The following is a 25116-nucleotide window of genomic DNA, read 5'->3' as shown; positions in this document are numbered from 1 at the left end:
GGAAACTATTAATATAATATATTTCCGTTACTTTAGAAAAAAAGTCAAAATGTTAGATAATAAAGCCGTATCTATAAACATATTTACGGTGTTTATGATTAGTAAGTGTAAGATGCGGCGTTCTTACTTAATACTTCTAATTTTTTTTCGTTACCTACCTACGGTGTTTTTAAATCTAGATTTTTGATTTTAAAGTAATTTAAGGATATTTTATTTACATTTATAGTGTAAAACTGATAAACGTATCAGATGCCGTAACTAACTCATTTTTTTTTCGAGTTATGGCACTTTTTCTTAGCAGGGAAGAATACTAATCAAAAATAATAGTAATAATTGATTTTCAAATTTATTTATCAAACAATGGTTATCGATATCCAAAAATAACAAAAACTAAAATCTATACTATAATTACGTCAACTTTGTCAATGGCGTTGAAGCTTGAAAGCGTTCATAAAATTATATTTAATAGGTAACGGCTCAAACGTTGACGGTCTACAGATAGCAGTCGGATGCGCAATAAGTGCTAGTCTATATTCTATTTTTGTTTATAAAACTGGTCTACGTCTAATGTCTATCAAGACCCTATAAGTTGTTCTTTTCAGAAACATTATCAATGAATATAAAAATTAATTATTATAAAAATAATTGTATTACCTAGTAGTAATAACAATAGATTTATTTCAATGTGCACAATCACAGTTTTTATAATTTGTAAAAATTATTATGTTTTGAATTTCGGAGAGGAGGGAAAGGTGGCCTTAGGCCAGGGTAAATTTAAGGTAGACCCAGCCCACCCAGGCCCCTCTGACTACGTGCTTGTATATAGCTCCTATATGTTGGGAGGTAGGTTTGGTAAAAAACTAATTTATTATGTTTCATATTATTAATATCAATCATGAATATTAAAAAAGTTGTTCAAGCTTTTATATTATGTAATTTAAATGTAATATAATATGTATTACAAATTTAAAAACTTTTAAGAGAGTCATTATGTCTCAAACTGAAGAAATTAACTTTTTGATTTATTTATATCGATGCTACTTATGTTGATTTAATATCAAAGAATTAAAATAAATGTAATTATTTATAAATCCTGTAGAAATTGAATTTTTTAACTTAAATTAAAACTCTAATTAAAAAAAAAAAAGGCAATATAATGTTCGGATGTACGATTAGGATTGGGTAGAGTAGTTTTAAATTTAAGTATTAAAATTAAATGATAGTTTCGTTGGCACAATGTTTATCGTAGGTATTTATATTTTTATTGTTTTGTGATATATTATATAAGTTTTTTTCTTTCTTCAATAGATTTATACCTATACAAAAAAAAAATTGAATTGTATAATTTAATACTTTAATAATTTAACATTTTTCTATTTTGTAATAGTAAATGTCTTTAATACATTATGAGTTTTCATAGAACATACCAACAACTGTGTTGTTATTGTATCAAAAAAAATTTTTTAAATTAATTACATTCAAACTTTTAATTAATTAAGCCTCACACGCTAAGGTTTCTTGAGGTAAAAATCATTACTCACCAATATAAATTGTTGAAAAACTTTTTGACTATACCATTGCGATAATATTTATTGTCAAGTTAAAATTCTTATACATTTTAATTTGTTTCATTTTTTTCCTTTAATTTTGAAATATTGAGAAGTGAATGAACTAGTGTGATTCTGTGTAATTTTTTAACAGTAAACCCTCATTTGATTAAAAACTATAAATTTTATCGACAATTTTCAGCACTTAAATAAACAGCTTTTATTTGTTTGCCGTTATATTATGTTGACTAATTCATTTTAAAATTTAAACTCATAAAGAATGCTTTTGTTTAAAATTGTGTTATTTGAAAATTACTTTTATAAATTTCGATATAGGTACCTCTTAATATTTATAAGTTTATTTTGTATTATTAGTTATATTTCACATTATGTTTTCATTAGTAGACTAAATGCCTCTTCATCACTCTTATAATTTAATCTCTAATATATTAATCAAAATTTAACTGTTATTCATTAAGTATATTTTAATATTCATAACTTCATAAGTTTATAACTTCACTTTTAAAGAAAAGTATGCTTATTTATTTTAAAAGTTATAAGATCCAAAGTTTTTTTTTCATCCAAAAAATTTTGTTAAATAATTAAAGGCGTTCATGTATGCTATTATTGATGTGACCATATTGCATATTATCACATAGGTTAGGTAGAAAATATGTATAATACAAATTAAAATAGTGTTTTAATGAATAAGAAATAGCTAAACCGTTATAAAAATATCTTTGGATGACAATACGTATAGACATGATTAATAAGAAAGTCTAAGATTGCATGTTAAATTAAATTAATAAAAAATGTTTCCTTAATTAATCATATAGTAAAGATTTCCATATAAAAATTATAGGGAAAAAGCATATTTTATTTCATTGGTTGCATTGTTTTGGTAGGGTTTTAATTAAATATTATATTATGTTATATAAATAAATCCCAAATTCTATACCTAATATTATTCATTCATTTCTACGTATTTATTTTAGTTTTAATTTATTTTCATATTTCAAATAAATATATTGTAGGTTTCTATTTTACTGGATTTATTTTACTCTTAATAGTACAGGAGATAACAAAATTAATGTCATCTTACGTTAAAAATTATGATCCCAGTGCATGACAAAAATAATTATAAATATTACTAAGTACATTTTGTATCTTTATGACTAAATATTATAGCTATGCAGTTTGCAATCTACGTTTCAGATTTCATGTCAAAATCAACTAACGGTGCCGTCACAAATCACCAAGTAATCGGCCATCTAGCTCGTTGCTCTATGCAATATTTAATCGTCTTACTTAACTCTTATCTTCGCTAAACGGTTTTTTTGATTTCCAAATTTTTGTCGAAAGTGACAATTATAACAACGGTTATTTAATCCTTTTAATTGATACAATAAAAATTCACAATGATAGCGCGTGTAATTTGTGTTCTCCACACAAACCATTTAACGTGTCTTTACATATCAATAATATTATCATATTTCAATAATTATAAGCGCTTTAGTTAAATATTCCGTACAACAGCTGTGAAAAATATAAAAGTACCTAAAACTAATAATTAAGAACCATTTAATCGATCACTTAATGTCTACAATCCTTTTGCTTCTCAAGTTATCCGTCACTATTTAATTCATATAATCTTGGAATGTTATATTTTCTACATTATCTAGAAGTATACATTCTGTCTTTGAACCACACTACTTCCGATTTAATCTTCTACATCGAATTTAAAAATATGTCTTGGTGTTAAGCATATACAGTTATATTACACACTTTAGACTTATATAACCTATATAATATAATATTTGACTTTCAAATTATGTACGAAGGCATAGCAAAAGTATTATAATATTATATGTGACCCAGTACTCACACAGATTCACATTTTGCGCATACAAGACTTTCACAGAGGACCTATAATTTATTTTGTATAATTAATACTTTAATAGCAATCGTCCACGGCGGGGTTATACCGTTAAACTGTTTCAGAAATTCATCTTAATCGACGGGTAATCGATACAACTTTATTAATAAACCACGTTTCTGTGGGTCATATACGACAACTTTAATCTATTGTGATGCGTTTGAATGGATTTGATTAAATACTTTGTGCCATCAAGTTAAGCTGCATAAAATCACATTAAAATAAGTATTGCAAACTTGTCCTTTTTTACTAGCATAAAGGCCATGGTCTGTTTTATATTTCGTTTTTTTTTTATACATGAACATAAAAACCAATTAATTCCTGGATTGGTGACCACGTGGGTTCTCAGTGACAAAAATATTGCTAATGTAATACAGACGTTCTTTATGCATTGTGTATTTAAAAAAATAAAAAAGCTAATAAGTGTGAAAAATGAACTTAAAATTAAAAAACAAAATATATTATATATATATAATATATATAATTATGGAAAAAATGTTTAATAAATGTACAATGTATTCTATTTTACACACGTTTTATATTGCATTATGTGTTGTGTTATACTTGAAAATATGGATCAACATTATGGTATATGTAGCAGTGGCGGCTCGTTGATAAGGGCGATGGGGCGATCGCCCCCCCCCCTTCTAGAATTATAATTTTTTACCAATTTACAAGTTAAATATTAAATTTCTCATTTATATTTTAGTATAATATTGTAAAAAATTAAAATTGTGTTTCATTCATTTACACTAATACATATTATGAAAACATTATCAGATAATGGGAGTTTAAAAATAAATCATTCGACGCTGTAGCTTCTGAGAATCGATAACCAATAACAATTTGCCAGGACCGGCGAGCAGCACATGCGATGCTTGGGCGATGTTAAAAGTCGCTCGTCATTACTATGGTTGGAATACAAAAACTAAGAAGGGGGAACACAATAATAATACTGCCGCCGGGGCGATGATTTTAATCGCCCGTTGGCCGTTATGCACGGATTCCGAACTTGCGTATTTATTATTTACTTTGTGCGGTCGTAACTCTAATCAATTCTATCTATAAAAAAGTGTTGACAATTTAAAATATATATAATAATTTATGATTTATATGCATTAAACTATTAAGCAGATTAAAATAAATTATTAGTATTAATATTATTTGTGTTCGATACTTTCCATAAATAAGCAATTTTATATCGCCCTACCGCTTTCAGAGCATACGAGCCGCCACTGATAGGTAGTATATGTATAATACTGGTATGATTCAAATATTTTTTGTTAACAGTTGTTCGGTATTTGTATTAAAAATATATAAAATTTCTAATTTTTATCAATATTATGTGATTTAAAAATATTTCCGTTGAATTGAAAAATGTTTCATAAATCATAAGATATAATTAAAACATATTTATATTTGATATACCGTTAACATGATAATTATAAAAAAAAAAGTGGAACAGATAAAGTAAAGTGAACTAACCATTATAAAATAAACAATTTTTGCCTTGATTCAGAGCATCATTTTAGGTCTTATCAATACAAGCTCCGATAGTTCTGGTAGATATTGTAATTTAATTAGTAATTATATGCAGTTTAATATTATTTATGATATCCATGAAATACTGATAAAAAATTAAAATAAAACTATTGTAATCAGTACATTTGTAATATTTTTATTAAAAACTAAATATAAATATTCAACCATAGACCAAAATTAGTTCAAAGCTTCAGCATGCACTATGACATGAAATTACCTACTTACATTATGTGTTATGGATCAAACACAATTTGTTCTGATTTCATGTCATCAAATAACAATTTTACCTTCTTATAATTTATTTGATGATATCATACATATGTACTCAGAGTAAGGTATAATTTATCATTGACTAATGATAAAAGATTCCGAAAGTCTGTCTGTTCGAGAATACATTAAGCTACATAAATAAATGAGGAGCTGAATAGAGAATACGATAGTAAATACCTATATTATATATGCAGGATATTATGCCAGAATATATAGTAAATGTTCAATTCAAACACAAATAAACATATGTGTATGAACAGAAACTATTCAGGGACTTAAGTTTCAATCAGTTTCCAATTAAATTAAATAAAAACTTTTGACTTTGAATTATAGAGAAATGGAGAACTTCGTTATAACAGTAGTAATAATTTACTATTTTCGTATTTCGTGATTCTAAAATGAATACCAGTATACATTTTAAAATAGATGCGTCGTACTTACATGTACAGAACACAGTTTGCTGCTTTCGAACACAAATTAATTTACGATAAAAATTGCACGATGTACTCCTAACGAATGGATTGAACTGAACCTCAACCCAAGTATGAATCACATCTCATTACAAGAGTTTATGCTTTGTATATTATATTCAGAATAGTTTCTAGTTTAAAGAATCGTAGGTCAGGTATTTTAGGTAAAATAATTTACATTATAGTTTCAATATCGGCATAAATATATGTACCTACATGAATAATATACTACCAAATGACCTAGATATCCTTAGCAGTGTTAACCACAAATTAAATTGAAAGATGGGTCTAATGGAGACTAGGGATTAAAAGCGATTGTCAATATTATGTTTTGATCTAAATCTTTGAAAAATAACACACCTTTGTGGGCAGTACCCACTTGAAAATAATTAGAATTGAGAATTCAATCGGTTAAAACAGCAACTTTTATCGTAAATATACTGTAAATTAGACCATTAAACGCACAATATTAATTTGACAAAATAACTGTTAATAGTTTGAATCGAGTATTTACTATTTACACGCTTAATCCTTACAAAATTGTTTCATAGTGAAGAATTCGGTTTTACATTATATACATAACATATATAATTTTTACCAATCCTTAAATACTTATGTTTACATTTTAAAGCGTTATGATTTTTTGAAAATTGTAAACACTGTTCAGGATTACATAAAATAGCAAAAAGTATAACCATTTGTTAATAATAAATTTTAATAATTTAACTTTATTTATGTTCTAATTAATAGTAATTATAAAACTATATTTTATAAAAAAAAGCTTGTGATTTTATTTTATTTTTTATACATTTGCAACGAAAGTAATATATTAATATTGCACGGGTGACCAATTGAAAAGTTCAAAAATAATTTATAACCTAAATTAATAATAATATTCTAAACAGTAAAAATAAAACAGAAAACATTAAAAACTAAAAAAAAGTCTGTTGTTATTATAGTAATACTTAGTAGGTACTTGCATTTTATATAGGTAACTAGTAACTACATTGATTTTTAATAAGTAAACCGTATTATGACTGTTGGAGCACTCAATATTGTTCGTGGTTATAGACTGATGAATACACATTCGCTAATTATATAGATAACTATCAATCTTTAATTATTACTGTTTTAAATCTATTTAATCGGTTTGTATTCAAAATTACCTATGTAGAACAAATATATGCAACGTGCCATAAAATCCAAAATTATTTTTAAAAAGAAAATGAAAAAATTTCCAATTATATGTATAAATGATTTCACGAATATTAAATTTCATACATAACATATTATTTAAAATTTAAAAAAATACCAATCTTTTGATAACATTAAAATATGGACTATTGGAATGAAAAACTTTTAAGAATATTTAAGAGTATTTGAAATATTTTTGAATTTTAAGTGATTTTTGAACTCTCATACTAACGTTTATTACTGTATACTGCAGACAGACAATCTATATCTATATACGCAGCTAATGTTCCAAGTTGACGGTTTCAATAACCTCAAACTTAATACGTTATTTTTTCAAAGTATTAATAACTATTATGAAGTAACTATTCAAATTCTATAATGTAAAAAAAAAAACAATCTCAAATGTTTACTAAAAAATTATAAAAATAATAATAATACATTTTAGTACCTAACAAATAGGCTTTTTTTTAAATTCAGAACAAAATTGAAATATGTATGAATTAAAAACGTGATTAACAGAAACGTATTTTTTTTTTTATAATTAAAATATTGCAAACTAAATCATTTAAATAATATTATAATACCTACAATTATAATGAAATTTTGTTTTCCATGAGATCTACAGTGAAAGGTTTTAGGGTACATGCGTTTATCGTACACGGCCAACTGACAAATTATTATAATATTATTAAACCATAGTGAGCGGACGCCCAGCGGCGGTGGTGGTGATGTTATTTTCTTTTCAGAGAGACGTTTCAATACTTGGAGAGATAATACTCTCGCCACACGTGTTCTGTTATATATTTCATATTACATTTAACATATAGCTCTGTCCCTTTTTACTCCCTAATCTCTCGCCTACGGCACATTGTCTACTACTGCAATATTTCGGGTTTCGTATTTTGTTTTCTCCCAAATAAAATCATTCCGACGACGCTACACCGTTATTTAGGTGGTTGGACGTGTGTAATAAAACAAATCATTACTTAAACGGCGTTATATTTAGTGCCTATATAGGTACCAAGCTAGTATAAAAAATCACTTTATTTCTATTTTTTTTTTTTTTTTTTAAATTCTTGTTCTACCTATTGTAGTTTACCTTATCGTGATTGCAGTTGACATATTTAATGTTCACGCGATTAATTAATCGTTTGAGAATATAAATTATATTATAATTAAGTTTATAAATTATGTCCTAGTAATAATTTTAAGTCACAAATTATAAGTGTTATATATTATAACCCATATTACTAGTATTATTATTATAATCACTTCTCACATGATACGTGCTCAATTTAATTATACCACAAAATTAATACACCCGTCATGCTTTTAACACCCATTTCATAGATGTTCTGACCCGACTGGTCGATCTCACTCAAATACCTATGTGCAGTATGTGCACGTAGTTTCAATTAAACCACAGCATGACATGTATACAACGGTCTCCACAACTATATTACTTTTAATTGAAAGGTAAAAGGTATAAATGGCCAAATGAGATACGTCAGTAACTGTTAGTCAGTCGTGGTCAGAATGTTCTAGACGTTTTAACATGAATATGTCAAATGTACCCAAACATCTATACTATATCAAATTATTGTTTGGACAAAATATTTCCATAAATTCAACTGAGATTTGATTCTTCGTCGGATTGTAAAAATCTACGTTTAATAGGTACCCGTTTAACAGTTTCATGAAACAATCAGAATTAATTTATTAAATTATTTGATAATTTAGAAAATAAAAATCAAATGTTTAATAGATAATAATTATGATTATCCTGAATTTATATATTTTTTTATGATCTTCTATTTTACGTTTACTCTGGGTTAAGTTCCTGGTTTAGAAAGTTAGATTTTCATAAAATAATATTTGTTTTCAATTTATAACATAGGAAATAAAAATGATTAAGTTAATTATTGTGGTTCGTAACAAATTGGTTATATTAAATTGTTCTTTATAAGATTCTTGTATTATTATATTATACTATTTTATTATTGGATGATATTATTCTTCAAAAATTCTTAAATTAAAATGTTATACTAAAATTATAAATGTATAAAATGTATTACATTTTATGAATAGAAAAATAATTATTGAAGTTTTTACTTTTTTTATAATATATATGTATAAAAAACACCAAAAACTTACTATTATAAATAATTTATAAACTATAAACTATAAATTCATTAAAAATGCACTAAATGTTTCATAAATCGTAAAATAATTTCATCTACCTTTAATTTAGCATATTTTATCGAGTTAATCAATAAAATAATGCAATATTAAAAACATTAGTTTTTCAAGTTTTTCTATAGAGTAGAAAAAAAAAATATAGAATTATTTGACATTTACGTCGCCACTATAAAGGTTGGAATTATCCATTTTAGACTACACAAAAAATCTGAAATGTATAGGTAATGCATGTTATTTGGTAAGGATTTGTTATGTTTCGCTTTAGGGATTTCGGCTAACGTCGGTTCCACTCAACCCTTTTATTTTATGTGTCTATCAATAAATGATGAAGAGAATAACAGTGAAGTATCGGCCCTCCCAAATTTTTCAATACAGCTTATTTTAAGATAATTAGTTCAATGAATATTTTAATTACCTACATCACATTTTAAATCTTAACTTCTAAAAATGATAATAATATATCACATTGTATTATTTTACACGTAGTATTGTATCATAACATCTTTACATAACAATTTAATATTGTACGTATTATTATTGAGAAAAATAACTCTAGATCCTTTAGTAGGTATATAAAAACAAATACAAATTTTGAGTATTAATAGTGGTTAAAAATAATTGCATGGCAATTTTCAAAGCGTTTGATATGACAACATTGTATGTTTGAAATATAAAAGATAATAAATAATAGTTGAATTATAATATACATTATATACACTTTATTTGATTAATTATTTATACACTTTATTATAATTATAGTAGAATGCAGGCAATTAGAATATGTAGATATAAACCAAAGTATTGAGGAATTTTAACACAATGTTTGTGGGCCCACTGGTTCGTTGTGTATATTTAAGCTATTTTATTCTTACGTAGACAAAAATTATTAACTAATGGGTACTTTCCTATCTTGTATCGTACTGGTAAACGCCACGCCACGCCGCTAGTAAAAACGCAATGCGTGTTTTGTGACTGCGGAGATCGTAAAAAAATTACACATATTTTTGTAATATTTGTTAAACACTTTAAGTCTAATATGCTCACCCTCAGTGGCACATTTACACAAAATTAATGTGTTTAAATTTGTATTTATAGTTTCGGCCGTCTACCTTTACCTTATCAAATATGCAACCGATCATAGTGTAAATTGAAAATATGGATTTGCAATCGCCAATATTATTAAATGTGGTGTGTCTTACAGACATTGGTGCTCAGAAATGACCAACAGTTGTATAGTTGTTAAAATATTTTCCTTTGTAATGGAGACTCTAAAAATACTGATTTGTTTGCGTTTCAATCGCCATAGTAGCTCCGTGGTGGGTACTAGCCACTAGGTATTTGTTAAAAAAAAAATAAGCACCAGAAAAATATTGTGGGCGTTCCCATGCATTACGGTATTCATACGCGTAAAAATGTTTTGTAATATAATGCAATGCAAGTTAAACTAAGTTTTTACTTCAGATCTATTTCTTTGTTGTTTTATTTTATTTTACGATGTATTGAACTCTGTAGAAGTATTATTGTAACAACTATGAACAAACCGTTAGTATATAGGTACGTTATACTGCTTTTAATACGATTCGCAAGCGTTTGTTGAATATAATATTCTTTTGTAGGTACTGCAGGATTTTTATTCTTATTTTTCTCATGCAATAAAAATCATATAAATAAATACAAATAAAATTAATTTAAAAAAATGAAACGTTCACAAATATATGGTTCTTGTCAGAAAATATAAATTGAATAAAACTAGTAGGCAAATGTATAAAATAAAAATAGTAATAACCATAAAAGAGAACATTTGAAAGAAACTATAAATTGTCTAGTACCTATAAGTTATAGACGTCATATTATTATCAGTAGACTAAAATACATTTAGTATCGTATCGGATGTGACTTCAGGCGAAATATTTCCATAAACTGCTGTAAGTGATCATTTCACGGTAGCGTAAACTCAATAACGGTAAAATAAACTGGTAATAACTAGTTTACAAAATGAATTACGAATTAACGTCATATATTTCCGAGTACGCTTTATGGCTTTGTTATTTTAAGTTAAGAACTACAGTATCATATTATTAGTAAATTTCTAAAATGTTATGATGTGTAAAATATAAATATCATATAGTATTATATTTTGTTTAAAATTATGTCTGTATTAAATTTTACTGATAAAGCTCACCTATTATCAAAATTATTTTTCAATGCCTATAATAATTATGTATTGTATTAAAAACTGTTATAAGGATATTCCTTCCAGAAATATTTGAAATAGTAGATTTTTATATTTTATACTTACTAACTAGTAGTAATGGTAGTAGTTATTAATAGTTACGTACTACAATAACTAAAATGAAACTAAATTTAAAAAAGGCAAAACATATGATGTTAATTTTATCTTTTAAAGAACTAAAAACGTTCCTCTTAATATTATATCCACTTAAAAGTTAGAAAAATTTAGTAATGGACATAAAAATATGCTTTATTTGTAAATTTAAATTTGTTTTTTACAAAAAATACTTACGAATAACAGCATTGTTTATTCATAGCACCTACCTACTATTGTGTGCGTGTAAAACAATATAGCACAGTTAATTGACCAACCTAAAATAATTTATAAATAAAACAACAAGAAATTCATAAAACCACTAGGCTGTGCTCGATTGTTCTTAATCAAACAGTATGTTATATGTTAAGTTTGATTTCACTAATACCTCATTTTTATTTACAAAAAGCTATCTGAGTGGAAAAGCTATTCCTATATTATTAAGAAAATATTCTTCTTCTTTTTCCTTGGGTATTCAGAGCTATTAAAATAATCCCAACAAACAAAGACAAACAATTCTTGAAGTCTAATAATTCTCAGGAAAAAAAAAACTATATTATTCCAAGTTCATATTAATATTGTGGGTAGGTTCAATTTATATTTTGAAAACAAAATCGCACGTATCGAATAATTATAATATTATTTTATATATTAATATTACAATCACGTGTAAATAGATTAAAATCATTAAAAATATTTTTACGTTTAGTTGTGCATAGAATTGAATGATTTGAGTAAAAGCGGATTGTTTCAAGTTTTTATGTATAATGATCCTTAATTTTTTAACAATAAAAAAATCGTTTGAAGACAAATGTGCTTAACCTAAGCTTAGTCCGTTCAAATAAATTTATTATTGTTAATTCTAACCTTTATTTAAATTCCCGTGATAAAAACTCTCTAATATTCAATGTTAGAACTTAAGTGATAGTATGTCTAATGTTGTAATTTCACACAAGTTCTATCACAGTATACAACATCGAGCGAATAAAAACAAACATCTTGAATCGTTTTTAATTAGTTTATTATTTTATATCAGTATTTCTTAAGCTTCATTATTTATGCTGATCTGATTAATAGCTGAATGATCTCAAGTGTTCCATAAATACTTCAACTTGAATTCTTTGGTTAAGTATTGTATTGGAAATATATTTTTTTATGGTTTTATTTAATTTTAGTCACTTATATAATAATTGCCGGAGCAATGAGCATCTATATCGAGGTAATGTTTATTTTTCTCATAGTATTTTGAAATAATGTGTACATAAAACGCAAGTTCACTCATACACGAATACATGTGTACTGCACATATATGCCATAATTTCGTGAATTATAAACGCTAAGTATATTGACGGTCGTCAGGTTTGGCAGGTTGGGCAGGTGAATGTTTATTGTTTATAAATACGGATAAAATAAATATTTTATATCATACCGTGGACCAATATAACGCTTCACCTCACATCTGCGAAACGTTTAGGTAGGTATTTATAATAAGACGTCGCTAAACTCGGGACATGTAAATCTCGCTATGAAAGAACTCATGGTTTGCGCGGGAAGAGGGAATGAGCGCACTCAAACGGATACTACTCGAAAGCCAAATCTGACTTTATTTATTATATTATATTATACCCACATAAATAATATACCTGTATTATACGAGACCGTTTGAGGAAAAACGTGAAGAAGCGTAACCTTTTCTAAAGTTGTGGTCCCCCGAGGCCAAATCATCACTATAAACTCTAGCTACATCACCATTCGTTTACTCGTTTTTTCTCTTTTGGATTTTTTTCAGTCTCTCATTTTCCTTCCGCCATTGTCACGCGCGCTCATCGTCACCAATGCTCACCTCATATGTGTGCGTTTCAAAGAAAATATTTATTTTCCAACTTTTAATCCGGAAATGCATTAGCAACTCACCCTCGTTCCGGACATACACCACTCACTCGAATACACTATTGCCTTTATCGGAACCATACAGCTATTGACACCGCTACTGAAAAATGTTGTGAAAAAACCACTCGGAGTGAATCCACCACCGCAGCGGGTGGCACCTATGTTTAAATATAGTAATATATATATATATATATTTATATGCGAGGGCAAAGGGTCACGGGCCCGTAAGGTTTTTGGCGTAGAGAAAATAAGCCCACCCTCTGTTCGATGAGAATCAATATTTTTATTTCTCAAACCTAATATGGTGAAATGCGATTTCGTTTTCACAACGACTGCAATAGGATGGTTGTATTTTATTGTTACAGTTTTGTATGTTGGTAGGACCAAAGGTACGTACCGATGTTACGTGGAGTTGATAGTATTGATATTCGACACTGGTACTGTGGTGTTGGAATTGGTACCGGTATGTGACAGTAGGTATATGACCGATATTTGTTGGAATACCATTAAAGTAGAACATACCGAAATACCATTATTATATAGTAAATTGGTACAACATAATGTCAATATAATAAACTATATTACAAATCATACCTCAAGTAACTGGTGTTCATGAAACCGTAATTGCATAAAATGCGAATGCCTATCTACAAAACATAATTAAATTTGAATATTTTATGACAGTTGCCCAACAACTCATATGAATCTTTTAAAAAAAATGTGCATGTGAGTCTGAGCTATTGAAACTGAAATATTTAATATCTACTATTTTGTAACTGGGCAGATACCAAAAGCTATGATTTATATTCACACTATACGAACAATATTCTTTTTAACTTCTAGTTTATTCGGTATGCCAGTATATTTTATGACACATTGGCCCTTCAGAGTATTATACGGTGCTTAAATATTTAGAAAATCACTGGTATATCGGTATGAAATCGAGGCTACCTATATAATATACCGCCAACGTTTACGTGATGTACTGCCATGCGTCGCACGTGTATAATACACATTTCGTGAATTTTCGAATTCGATCAGCCAATAACGAGCCAAATGAAGACATAAACCTACAGGCTAAAATACACGTACGATGCTCGTCTATTCATTTAATAGGTAAAACCCGAACGAGAACGAATTATTATCAACGTGCATGCATTGTATTAGCCGGATGTATATAATATGCGTATACATAATAGGCTTTGTAATCGATATTCGTTTATTTATTAAATATATTATGAACGAGCACAACGATAATATTTTAATTGGTGTAGTTACTATTTATATAGTCTGGTACCTAACAATAGAATTGTTTAGAATCGACGTTCAACTATATAATAATAATCTACCTGGTAAATCATTATTGTTGGGCATTTTCAAAAATGAGATTCTTCCGCTAAACGTTATTAAATTCTCTCGCATACATTGTATTAATATTGCCAAACAATACGAGCGCACAAATGAAACGTGATGTGTGCAAATATCCTACGCTTATATTATTAAACACCAAAAACCGCTTTCAAATTTTAACTAGGTATTCAAATGCTGTGTAATATTATTCAATCAAAAATGTTTTCAGTTCAGAATGAAAAATTAAAAAATTAATATATTTTAAAACATTTCCATGAAACCATATAAATATTAAATAATATCACGTTAAATCTTAAAAAAAAATCGCTAATTGTTACACCAACCAATAGGTAATGATATTAAAAACTTCACGCTACGTCTTAAAATTTGTTTGTTTCAAATATTCATTAGTAATAATACTATAATTATTATTTTCCAATATTTTCTCGATTTTTTTAAAAATATTCTTGACTTATATTGGTGTAGAATGTAGATCCATGCAATTTATCAATGTGGGTACGTCATTATTTATTATAATTTGAAATATTAGATCATAAGAGTTAGTAAACATACTTCATTACCTTTGTATTTACAATATGTGCACAATTCTATACTATATATATATATATATATATATATATTGATATTTGTGAATGTGATATATATTTTGTCTTTGTAGTCGGGTTTAAAAAAAATTATGTAGTACAAAGTTTCATTGATAATCTATTGGACAAAGTACCAGAAGACTACAAATAAAACTTGTCTTCGCAAAGTGATCACTGATATATTGAATATGATGAATATTTTAAAATAATATTTCTTTTAGGTAACAAAACTTCACTGATCTTCAAAGAGCTGAACATTTTTTTCGTGAATACTAGTAATCATTAAAGCAGATTATTGATGAAAATGTCTAGTTACTTCCTAGTTAGCGTTATTATTGTAATTTGTGATTTATATTATTCCATGCTCTATGCTACCTATAAAGTAAAAATGTAATACTATTTTTTCCTGAGTAATTTTTTATAAATTATAATACATTTTTAAATATAGAAAAAATATTTTCCAAATCAGATTGAAGAAATTAATGTCTTTATTTTAAAAAATGTGTTAAACAAAAAAATAAAATATAGCACCTGATTACAGTTTTTTATTAGAATACATGCTCCGATTATCAACATCCAAGGAGGTTTCTGGCATATAATTGCAACTATATCTTGTACATTGAGAGATAAAAAAAATAGAATTTCTCAGTACTTTTTGGAATATTTGTGATACAAATATGGTTTTCAAAACAAATTTAATTTCTTATAAACCAAGTTTGCTTAAAAGTTATTTTGATAAAAACAATACATCAAAAACTATTAATGTATCTATAAATTATACATTATTATCTTATTATAGAGCTAATAATATGTATGAAACAATAGTATAAATATCACTATCATAATTATATAATTTGCGAATTGTTTTTAATTTATACAAATATACAATTTTAAGAAAGACTGTTTCTTTTCAGAATTGCTTTACATAGCATCAATGATTTTTATTGAATTCTAATAGATTCCTTCCATCTATGTTGATCATTTTTAAATTTAATTTAAAATTGTATTTATAATTATGAATTACTGCTAACATATAAGTACAAACAGTAAAATATTAATACTATTGATATTTATATAAATTAGTTACCATAACTGGGAAATATTAGTTGCAATAAGAGGCGTAAACGTATTACATGAACGTAGTAGTCTCCGGTCACTCTTACATCCTGCAGTATTTCGAAAGGTAAATAAAAAACCAATAATTCTATCTCTATTAAATGGTTATTTTTTTTCATTATACAGCCTAGCAAAAAGTTTTAAAAATATAGAATAGGTAGATAATATATTAAATATAATTTTAGCATTGAAAAGTTAAAATGTCCTAAGTGGAGTTCAAGAACTTTCTAAAATATTTTTTTCCATTGAAACTTTTTGAATATAGAAATTTAAAAAAAAAAACCCTTATGGTTAATATTCATGAATTTTCCATGTTAACTCTATAAACTATGTAAACATCAACTAAGAACGAAGTCTATTGAACCCTTATGCTTCTTAAATATTTACATGTATTAGTACAACTTTAATTAAATTATTTTTTCAAATATCGAAGTAACGTCTTTAAAAAAAAAAAAAAAAAAGTAAATCACTTAAAAATAACATCATTTCTGTATGTGTCTTTAAACAGCGTATGTTATTAAACGTGCCTATCTAATAGCTCCGAATAATATTTAAAACCAAAACTTACTATAGGTAATATTATTAGCATTTTATATTATGAAATCACTTAGGTACTAAAACAGTCAAGATTTAGATACAGTTCATATAATATAATACTGTTATAATGTACTAAAACTCGTTACATTTCACTAACTTTGATGCAATATAAAATGTAATATATAAATGTATAATTTATTAAATTTAAAGTGATTGTAGAGAAATACTATTTTGTATGGTAATTATGTTTTTGTTTTTTTAATTCATTTAATTAAAACATTATAATTTATATAAAAACCTAAAAAAAAAAATTAAACTACGTAAGATCTAATACTTTTACGTATCTTCTATTTGCAACGGAATTGTATATACAAAAAACTGTATGCAAATACTGAAACCATAAAATATACGATTATATTATATTATAATTACAAACGTCAGGCTCTAAACAATCAATTCCGTCAATTGCTTATCCATATTATTTTTCCGTCCATACTTTATCTTAAATGATACCCTTCACCAAGTTCTCTCAACTCAACCCGCTAAAAATATTACCAAAATCTTTTATGATAGCTCTCATTGAATCTACTCAACCACTGTAACCCCTTGATCTCAGAACTATCTGTTCCCATCATTCCTGGTGACCCCAAAAGGCACCTATAAGGCTATAACGAACTTGGTTTCGTGACCTATTAATTAATTTACCCCATTTACATTAATGTCAGAAAGTTCCGTAACTAGATGGATTTTCCCCTTAAGTACTTAGTTTCAAAAATGTTATCTTAATATATTTATTATTATGTTAAATATTTGTTGTATGTTAACTGTACATCAGTTGATCTTTTTGTAAATACTGAAATTAAAAAAATAATATTAATATCTTATATCAACAAACAATAGCCATAAATTAGCTTCATAGCAGAGAAATAATAAAAGTCACGTAAAAAATTAACGAAAACCACAATATTATTATATTGAATCTTATTACATCCCCTATAGTATAAAGATTAGGATGGATATATAATAGGCCCTACTAACAACACATATTTTATACCTATGTGAACATTAATTTCAAAAAATTATACTTCATGCAAATTTTAAAATATAAATAAAACATATTGTATACAATTTAAAAAGATCTTTACATTTAATATGTTGTGATATAAATTGTTTAAATTTTATAATCATTATATTTCTATCAATAAATCGTTATTATTTTACAAACTCGGTTATATAAATCTTCAAATACGTCTGAAATCTATTCTAGCGTGTTTCATAAAAAGTCTTTTCATGACAAAAAATGAATTTTATTTTTTTCCTAAAAGCTTTGCATGCAATTTTCGTATGACCTCCCTTTCTTTTCGTATATATATATATATATATATATATTATATTTATACTTCTGTTCTTCTGTAAAGCATTCGAAAAATCCTATTCGACCGAATTAGGTTATCATTAAAATTATTTCGCATACTTGAGTACGTAACGATATTAAAACGGCTTCAGATGAGAGGATTATACCTATGAATTTAATAATATATATTTACACGTTTCTGTTGGGTAAAAACATATCTGCATATTAAATAATATAAATAAAGATACTGAATACAATATGCTATAATGCATTTATATATTCGTACACAGTCCTGAATAATATCCAAATAGACCAAATAACACAATCGTATCGTATAATACATTTTTTTTTTTTTTTAGTAACCTGGAGTTTCTGAGAGTTTTTTCTTGAAAATGTGACGAAGGGTTGGAATTAGTTCCTTTTATTTCTTAGGAACGAGGAATGTAACAAATTCCTTTTCAAAAAGAACGTTATAACACTGAATATATTCGTGAGCTTAAATTATTATATGCGCGCGCGTGTATGAACTCAAAAACAGTTCTTCATAAAATACGTGTATAATAAAAACGATAAATACCCCAGTAATGGCGTTGGAGATGGAAGCGGATTACATATATTACTCGTGCATTTCGTAATTTAACTTGACGGTGGAGTATGGCGTGTAAACGAATTTAGGATTTACGACTCCGGTCAAAAACAACGTGGTATTCGAATTTGTTTTTATTTTTTTGCATTTGCCTTTCCTCTCTTATTCTTTCCACGTGGTCACTAATTCATTTCACGCAAGTATAATGCTTAAAACTTCGTGTAATTGCATTTTCTTGTTAATATTTTTATTATTATTTTTTTTTTTGTCTTCACCCACCGCTTTCATAGTTATGACCGACGTTGCAGTCGAAAAAAGTCATAATACTAACATATACAAACACACACATTCTTCTATATTTTTATGTAATTGCAGTTATGTGCACATTTTCTTACAATTTATTCCAATTAAACCATGCCAATATTATTGGAAAGATAAATTACCGATCTTATTTTTAATTAGGTATTGATATGTCTACTGGCACTGTTAATTAAATGATTCGTTACAATATTTAGCAATAAACGTATCTTCGTATTAAAAAATGTAAAAAAATAACAAATACTGGCCTTATGAGTATGAGTATGAGTAACAACCTTCGATGGACTATAATAAATGTTTAAAAAAGTTAATTAATATACCTAATTATAAATGGCGCGTTAATAGCGTGTAACCTTGAACGACGCATTAATATTTACATATATACTCATATGAATAATAGTTGAAATAGACCATGTAGGCATTTTGTTTTTTTTTCTAATTATCCCGCGGCAACTAAGGCCATTGGGAAGGGGATAGTACTGTAAGTTTTATGGAACGGTAGGTTGGTTATACGTGGGTGAGAGTTTTGGCAGAATTTCTATTGGTTAGGTTAGGCACCCGTAGGTTTCTGCCATTCCCCGGAGTGGGGGATGGCGGATTTTGTGTTTTGTGTAAACGGATACTCATATATCTGTATTAATAAATATATTTGCGAAGAACATCCGGCACGTGCCGCGCCCGTTGGCCTCGTACGGCATAATGGCAGGGATAGTGACCATCGACTAAGTCGTTGAGATACGCTGAGCTACTATAGCTTTCATAAGACAAACCGACACCATCAACCAACTACAATAAATTAGCATTCAAATCACATCTCGATAGTCTACGCTACACATTATTAAAACCCCGTTAAAATGTTATTGTGAATCTCACAAATTAAATCAATTAACAAATCCAGACATTGCTGAATTAAAACACGAATATTCAAATACTTGTTCAGTTATTTCAACTATTACTTCCATCTCACCGAACTACAGTGTAGGCTCGCCACAGATATTCAGATAACCCTGTAGTATTATATACATTTTCGCGAGATATAGGACCTAACACTTAACAGATATAACTCGTTTACAGCCGTTTGCTTACTCACTTAAATGTTCAATATTTTATACTCATAGAATATTTCAAAACAATATACTATGTATGTATAATTTTAAAATTATTTAAACATTTACAAAAATAAGTTCAGCGAACTTATCAGTAAAAATTGTTATCTTTGGTTTTACTCATCTCTATGAAAATCATTATATACATACATATAAATATATAATGATTATTGAATATAAATAGTATAACGCATATACCTTCTTCTTGCCCATTTATAATATAAAATAATGTATCTAGTTATTATATGATGTGTAATTATAAATATTCCCTAATAATATTATGTATTATGAATTTCACATTTTTTCAACCACCATTGAAACTAATGTCAAATAATTTATTTTTCTAAATAATAAATTATAGTAGGCAGCTGATAATGTGAGTGTTACAAAGAATTGATATTTTCATATTTGAATACACTTATTAATATCATGTAATACTATTTGTTTCAATTTGAAGTCCACATGCAATTAAAAATCCAATTATTATAACAAATAACATTATTAATTAATAATGTTCGTCAAAGGTTTACTCATTAATATTATTATAGACATAAATTAGTATTATATTGTAATCACATGACACAGTGGTGTACATATATAATTTTCTAAGCAATCATAACCAACATAGACTTCATCAAATCGCATGGTTTCGTTTCAAATCATAGGTATGTGACCAATATTTAATGGCATTTATCCGACATGTATAAATGATTGAGGCGGATGTCCGTGAAAATGTATGAGTATATTTAGTATGTATATATCTACACGAATAGAATATTGTCTCCCCACATACTATAACATAGTATGTAGGTATATAAAATGTTATTTTTTATTATCCAAGTCAAGTGATAGCACTTTTCCAAAATTAACAGTTTTACTTATAATTTGGAAAAACACGAAATGATTTCATGGTGTGCTGTTACAGATGAAATGCAAACTATATGCAAAACCCATTTTCTGCAACAAGTATACAGAAAGATCGAAGGTGCGGTATTGAACTCGCAAAACGAACGGAACTTGGACTGTGTGACCACATTCCAAACACATTCCATCCTACAGAGGTTTATGATACATTTTGATCGTTTGCAATTGGATTGCAACGATCATCTGTTCATATTTGATGGTGCCCATGCGGTCGGACAACATAAGGTAAGTCAATCGATTACATTTTGTAGTATAAATGTATTGGTTTTCTAAAAAAACATAATTTAAACGAAACATACTAAACAGCATTCAAAATAATTTAAACTGATAAATTATATTGCAGTGTCTTTTAACAACATATTATACTAAAGGGAAAAACACATCCTTTATTATTTTGAATTCACTAGTAAATACCATCATAAAAAATTATTGTTTATAACTTGAGCTGGTAGCTGTTTATATTTATAAATAAAGCATCTTAAATTTTGAATGCGTTCATGAATGATGGTATATCTATACGAACCTATTGATTAATTCTTAAGTCAAATATTTTGGTTGAGTGGACATCATGGATGAATAATGTCTACTGAAAAACAATATTATACCATTGTGCTGGTCTAAGCAAAAATAAATACAAAATACATATATTCATCTCAAGGTTATTAAGCGAGCAATATTAAATTTTTATTTTTCACAAATTAAAAAATGGTCAATGTGCTTAGTTCTTTTATACATTTATAAAATACAAATCTGTCATCGGTCACTCACGTATCTTCATAGATATTTAAACATTGTAAAAACATATTAACAGAATAGTTGTGTAGCGTGGTAAACGGTAACTCTATTTAGTGCTTCTATAATATTATTTACAACCAATTGTTTCCTTATTGTAAGCTATATACTCTATTGTAGTGTTTAAAAAATATTATTTAAAATATATTCAAACGGGGAGTGTATATATTTTGGGATAAGTGAGGTGTTTTTACTCTAATTAATGTTGCAAGCAAAAATTACTTGAGAACATTATGATAGGAAGTGAAAAAAAGATTTTATTTGTTTTCACATTTATTCGACAAGTTTAATTTGAAGAACAATAACGTGAAAAATAAGTCCATAGATATTTATTAGTTAGCAAAAAGCTTACTATGTGTATCGTGTTATATTATTCAACTTGTATTCCCAGATCGAAAATGTTGGTTAAATTAAAATACGTAGAAACATTTACAACCTTGTGTCGATGCGTAACAATCGCAATATACTCACCAGTTATGAAAAATAATCCATTCAGTTTGTGTTTCATTACTGTTAGTCCCAGTGGATTTTGTGATATCTGTTTCAACCATTTCAATCAAGTCGGAATATTAACGGCTACAAAAGCGTTGACCTCGGGGGTGGCATTTACTCTTCGACACCAAGGTCCAGTAAAGATGTTTAATATTATCGATATTCGTTTCACAGTTGCCGGAAATTAATTTAGATTATACGTATAAATGTGTAATACAGTAATACCCCTATATATTATTATTATGATATAGCTGATGTGTATTTTCTATCAATCGATTCATCTCAAATGCTATACAATATAATGATTGATTTTAATGAAATTCTCATTTCGGAAAGAGAAAATGTCATTATAAATCATCATTTCATGAATGCTCATAGTCTATCCTGACTATCTTGACGGATCGGTGAATTATTTCTATACACATATTAGACATTAGGTTATATGTTTGAAATAGTTCGTGTTCAACTCGCGTTTTACGAAGTACCTAACTAGTTGTTATAAGTAAAATTATGATATTATGTTCGATTGAAGTATGGAAAACTACTCTATGTATAGCTATACAACATGTGTTTGTTATATTATTATTGAAATAATTTCAAAGGTAAAAAATTCATTAACAGTTACCTAAATAATAATAAGAAGGGTAGTGTATAGCGTGGTCAGAAATAAATGGGTCGATTTCCATTTTGGTCGCATGCATAGTTTGTGATAAGTGAGTAAGCGGTTCGGGTGGGCACGCGACAAAAAAAAAATTGTGATTTTCCACCAAAATATGCATACGCAAAAGGGTCGCTTGCCACAGACTATGTCCGTAAGCCATTTACGTACTATTTGACCTCCAATTGGTGTAGATGTATTATTATAATAGCTATAGTTAAAGGAATATTATACCAACAAGTATGGCAACAGTAGTGACCGTATAGTACGACTCGTTTCGCATTGTTTCGGAAACCACAAACGTGGTATGCATGGTATACGTTATAAAACTACAAGATTCTATTCGCCTGGTATCAAATTCAACCTACTCTAATTATTATCATACGCGTTTCTAATTAATTGCTGAGGACTCATACCTAAAAGTTATATTTTCAAATCACTGTACACGTGTTCAGCGGTCTCGAACTACTTCATTATTACCCTGTAACAATTTGTAATGATTGTCCGTTGCGTGTTCAAATTTCCGAATTAGTACCTACTCATAAATAATAACGATCGAAAAAAATATACGCCGTGGCATCGTTTCAAATTGATTTTAGAGTCAGTTGACTGTACAATATTTGTGTGTACCTACCTATTATTTCCTGTTATTGTATTATAAATGTTACTACCGATTCAAATAGAAATAGTAGTTTCTAAGGAGGTTTATAGGAGCACTTGTAACGGGAGCTCCAACAAAGAATATTAAATCACTTTGGGAACTCTTCAATACTTTCTTTAAGATTGCAAATTTATATTATTTATATATTACAATATTATTATTAATACATTATTTTATGTTATGTATCTATAAATAAACGATCTATAACAATTTTAATGTTAAATACTTATTAGTATGCTATATTGATCCAACATAAATTATTAAAATAATGAATAATTATAGAATAATGAATATATTTTGAATATAGAGTTTTAGAATAATGCTTATTAATTTTAGTTTATTCGACAGTCACCAAGCGTACTCTTCGATTGTGATACTCATTGCACTAAAGATGATATTGAACTCATTATAAAACAAACTATACTGCCCTTCTAAGCAAAAGTGCCATAAAAACCAAATTATTAGTTTTGTGAAAAGTGCAGTTTTGTATTTTTCATTTTATTATACCTTTATTATTTTAATTAATTACCTTTAATAATGATGCTATTAAGTTTTTTTAAGTCAATTTTTTTTTTTAAACGACTAAAATGTAAAATAATATTATCAGTTGATAATATGTACATCAAAATGATATATAGTTTTAATAGAAATATTAGTAGGTATAATATTAACTATCATTAAAATTGTGGCATACGTATAAAATAATAATATAACCAATTATTTTTTGTTATAGTTTAACTGTCGTTAGAAAACTTAGCACTAAGAATTTTCCTCGTTAGTTAAAAGTAATAGACCCAAAGACATATTAACACAATAAAACATATACAAAAAAATACTTATCAATACTGTGATACTTTGCCCATGTATACAGATATAATGTCGAAAATTTTTTTTTAAATACGAGTAGGTATATTTAAAAAAAAACTATACAGAACTATATATAGAAATTTTTCCAATGATCCTTCACTCTGAAGTATGTCTTAATATTTAATTTTCATCTATTTGATTATTGTATAATATATTACAGTAGGTAGTTTATTTAAAAATTGACCATGAATTAATCAAATAAATATAAATGCTTAGCTCAGACACATATTTAAAATTGTATTTAAGTGAATTAAAAAATTCAAATTATTAGTACTAATATAACATAATAAGTATATCAAGGTATATCATATAAGTCAGTTGGTATACGTGTATACGTATTAATTTCTATTAATATAATTAATGTAATTATTTAATT

The 25116-nt window shown here is 27.1% G+C and overlaps 1 protein-coding gene across 4 annotated transcripts in view; it reads left to right on the top strand.

Moving 5' to 3' along the window:
- loaf (low-density lipoprotein receptor domain containing lost and found) overlaps positions 1 to 25116 on the top strand; it is a 108724-nt gene that overhangs the window by 5048 nt on the left and 78560 nt on the right. For all 4 annotated transcript variants that reach the window (XM_089216576.1, XM_089216575.1, XM_089216574.1 and 1 more), the window contains exon 2: positions 21272 to 21495. In XM_089216576.1, the coding sequence (XP_089072702.1) occupies positions 21272 to 21495 (224 nt within the window). The remainder of the gene's footprint in view (positions 1 to 21271; positions 21496 to 25116) is intronic.

The sequence above is a fragment of the Diuraphis noxia genome, unplaced genomic scaffold (assembly GCF_037042655.1).
Source record: "Diuraphis noxia isolate RWA-SAM2 unplaced genomic scaffold, SU_Dnox_SAM2 contig0001, whole genome shotgun sequence".
NCBI classification, from domain to species: domain Eukaryota; kingdom Metazoa; phylum Arthropoda; class Insecta; order Hemiptera; family Aphididae; genus Diuraphis; species Diuraphis noxia.
This window is presented reverse-complemented; position numbering and strand designations above follow the sequence as displayed.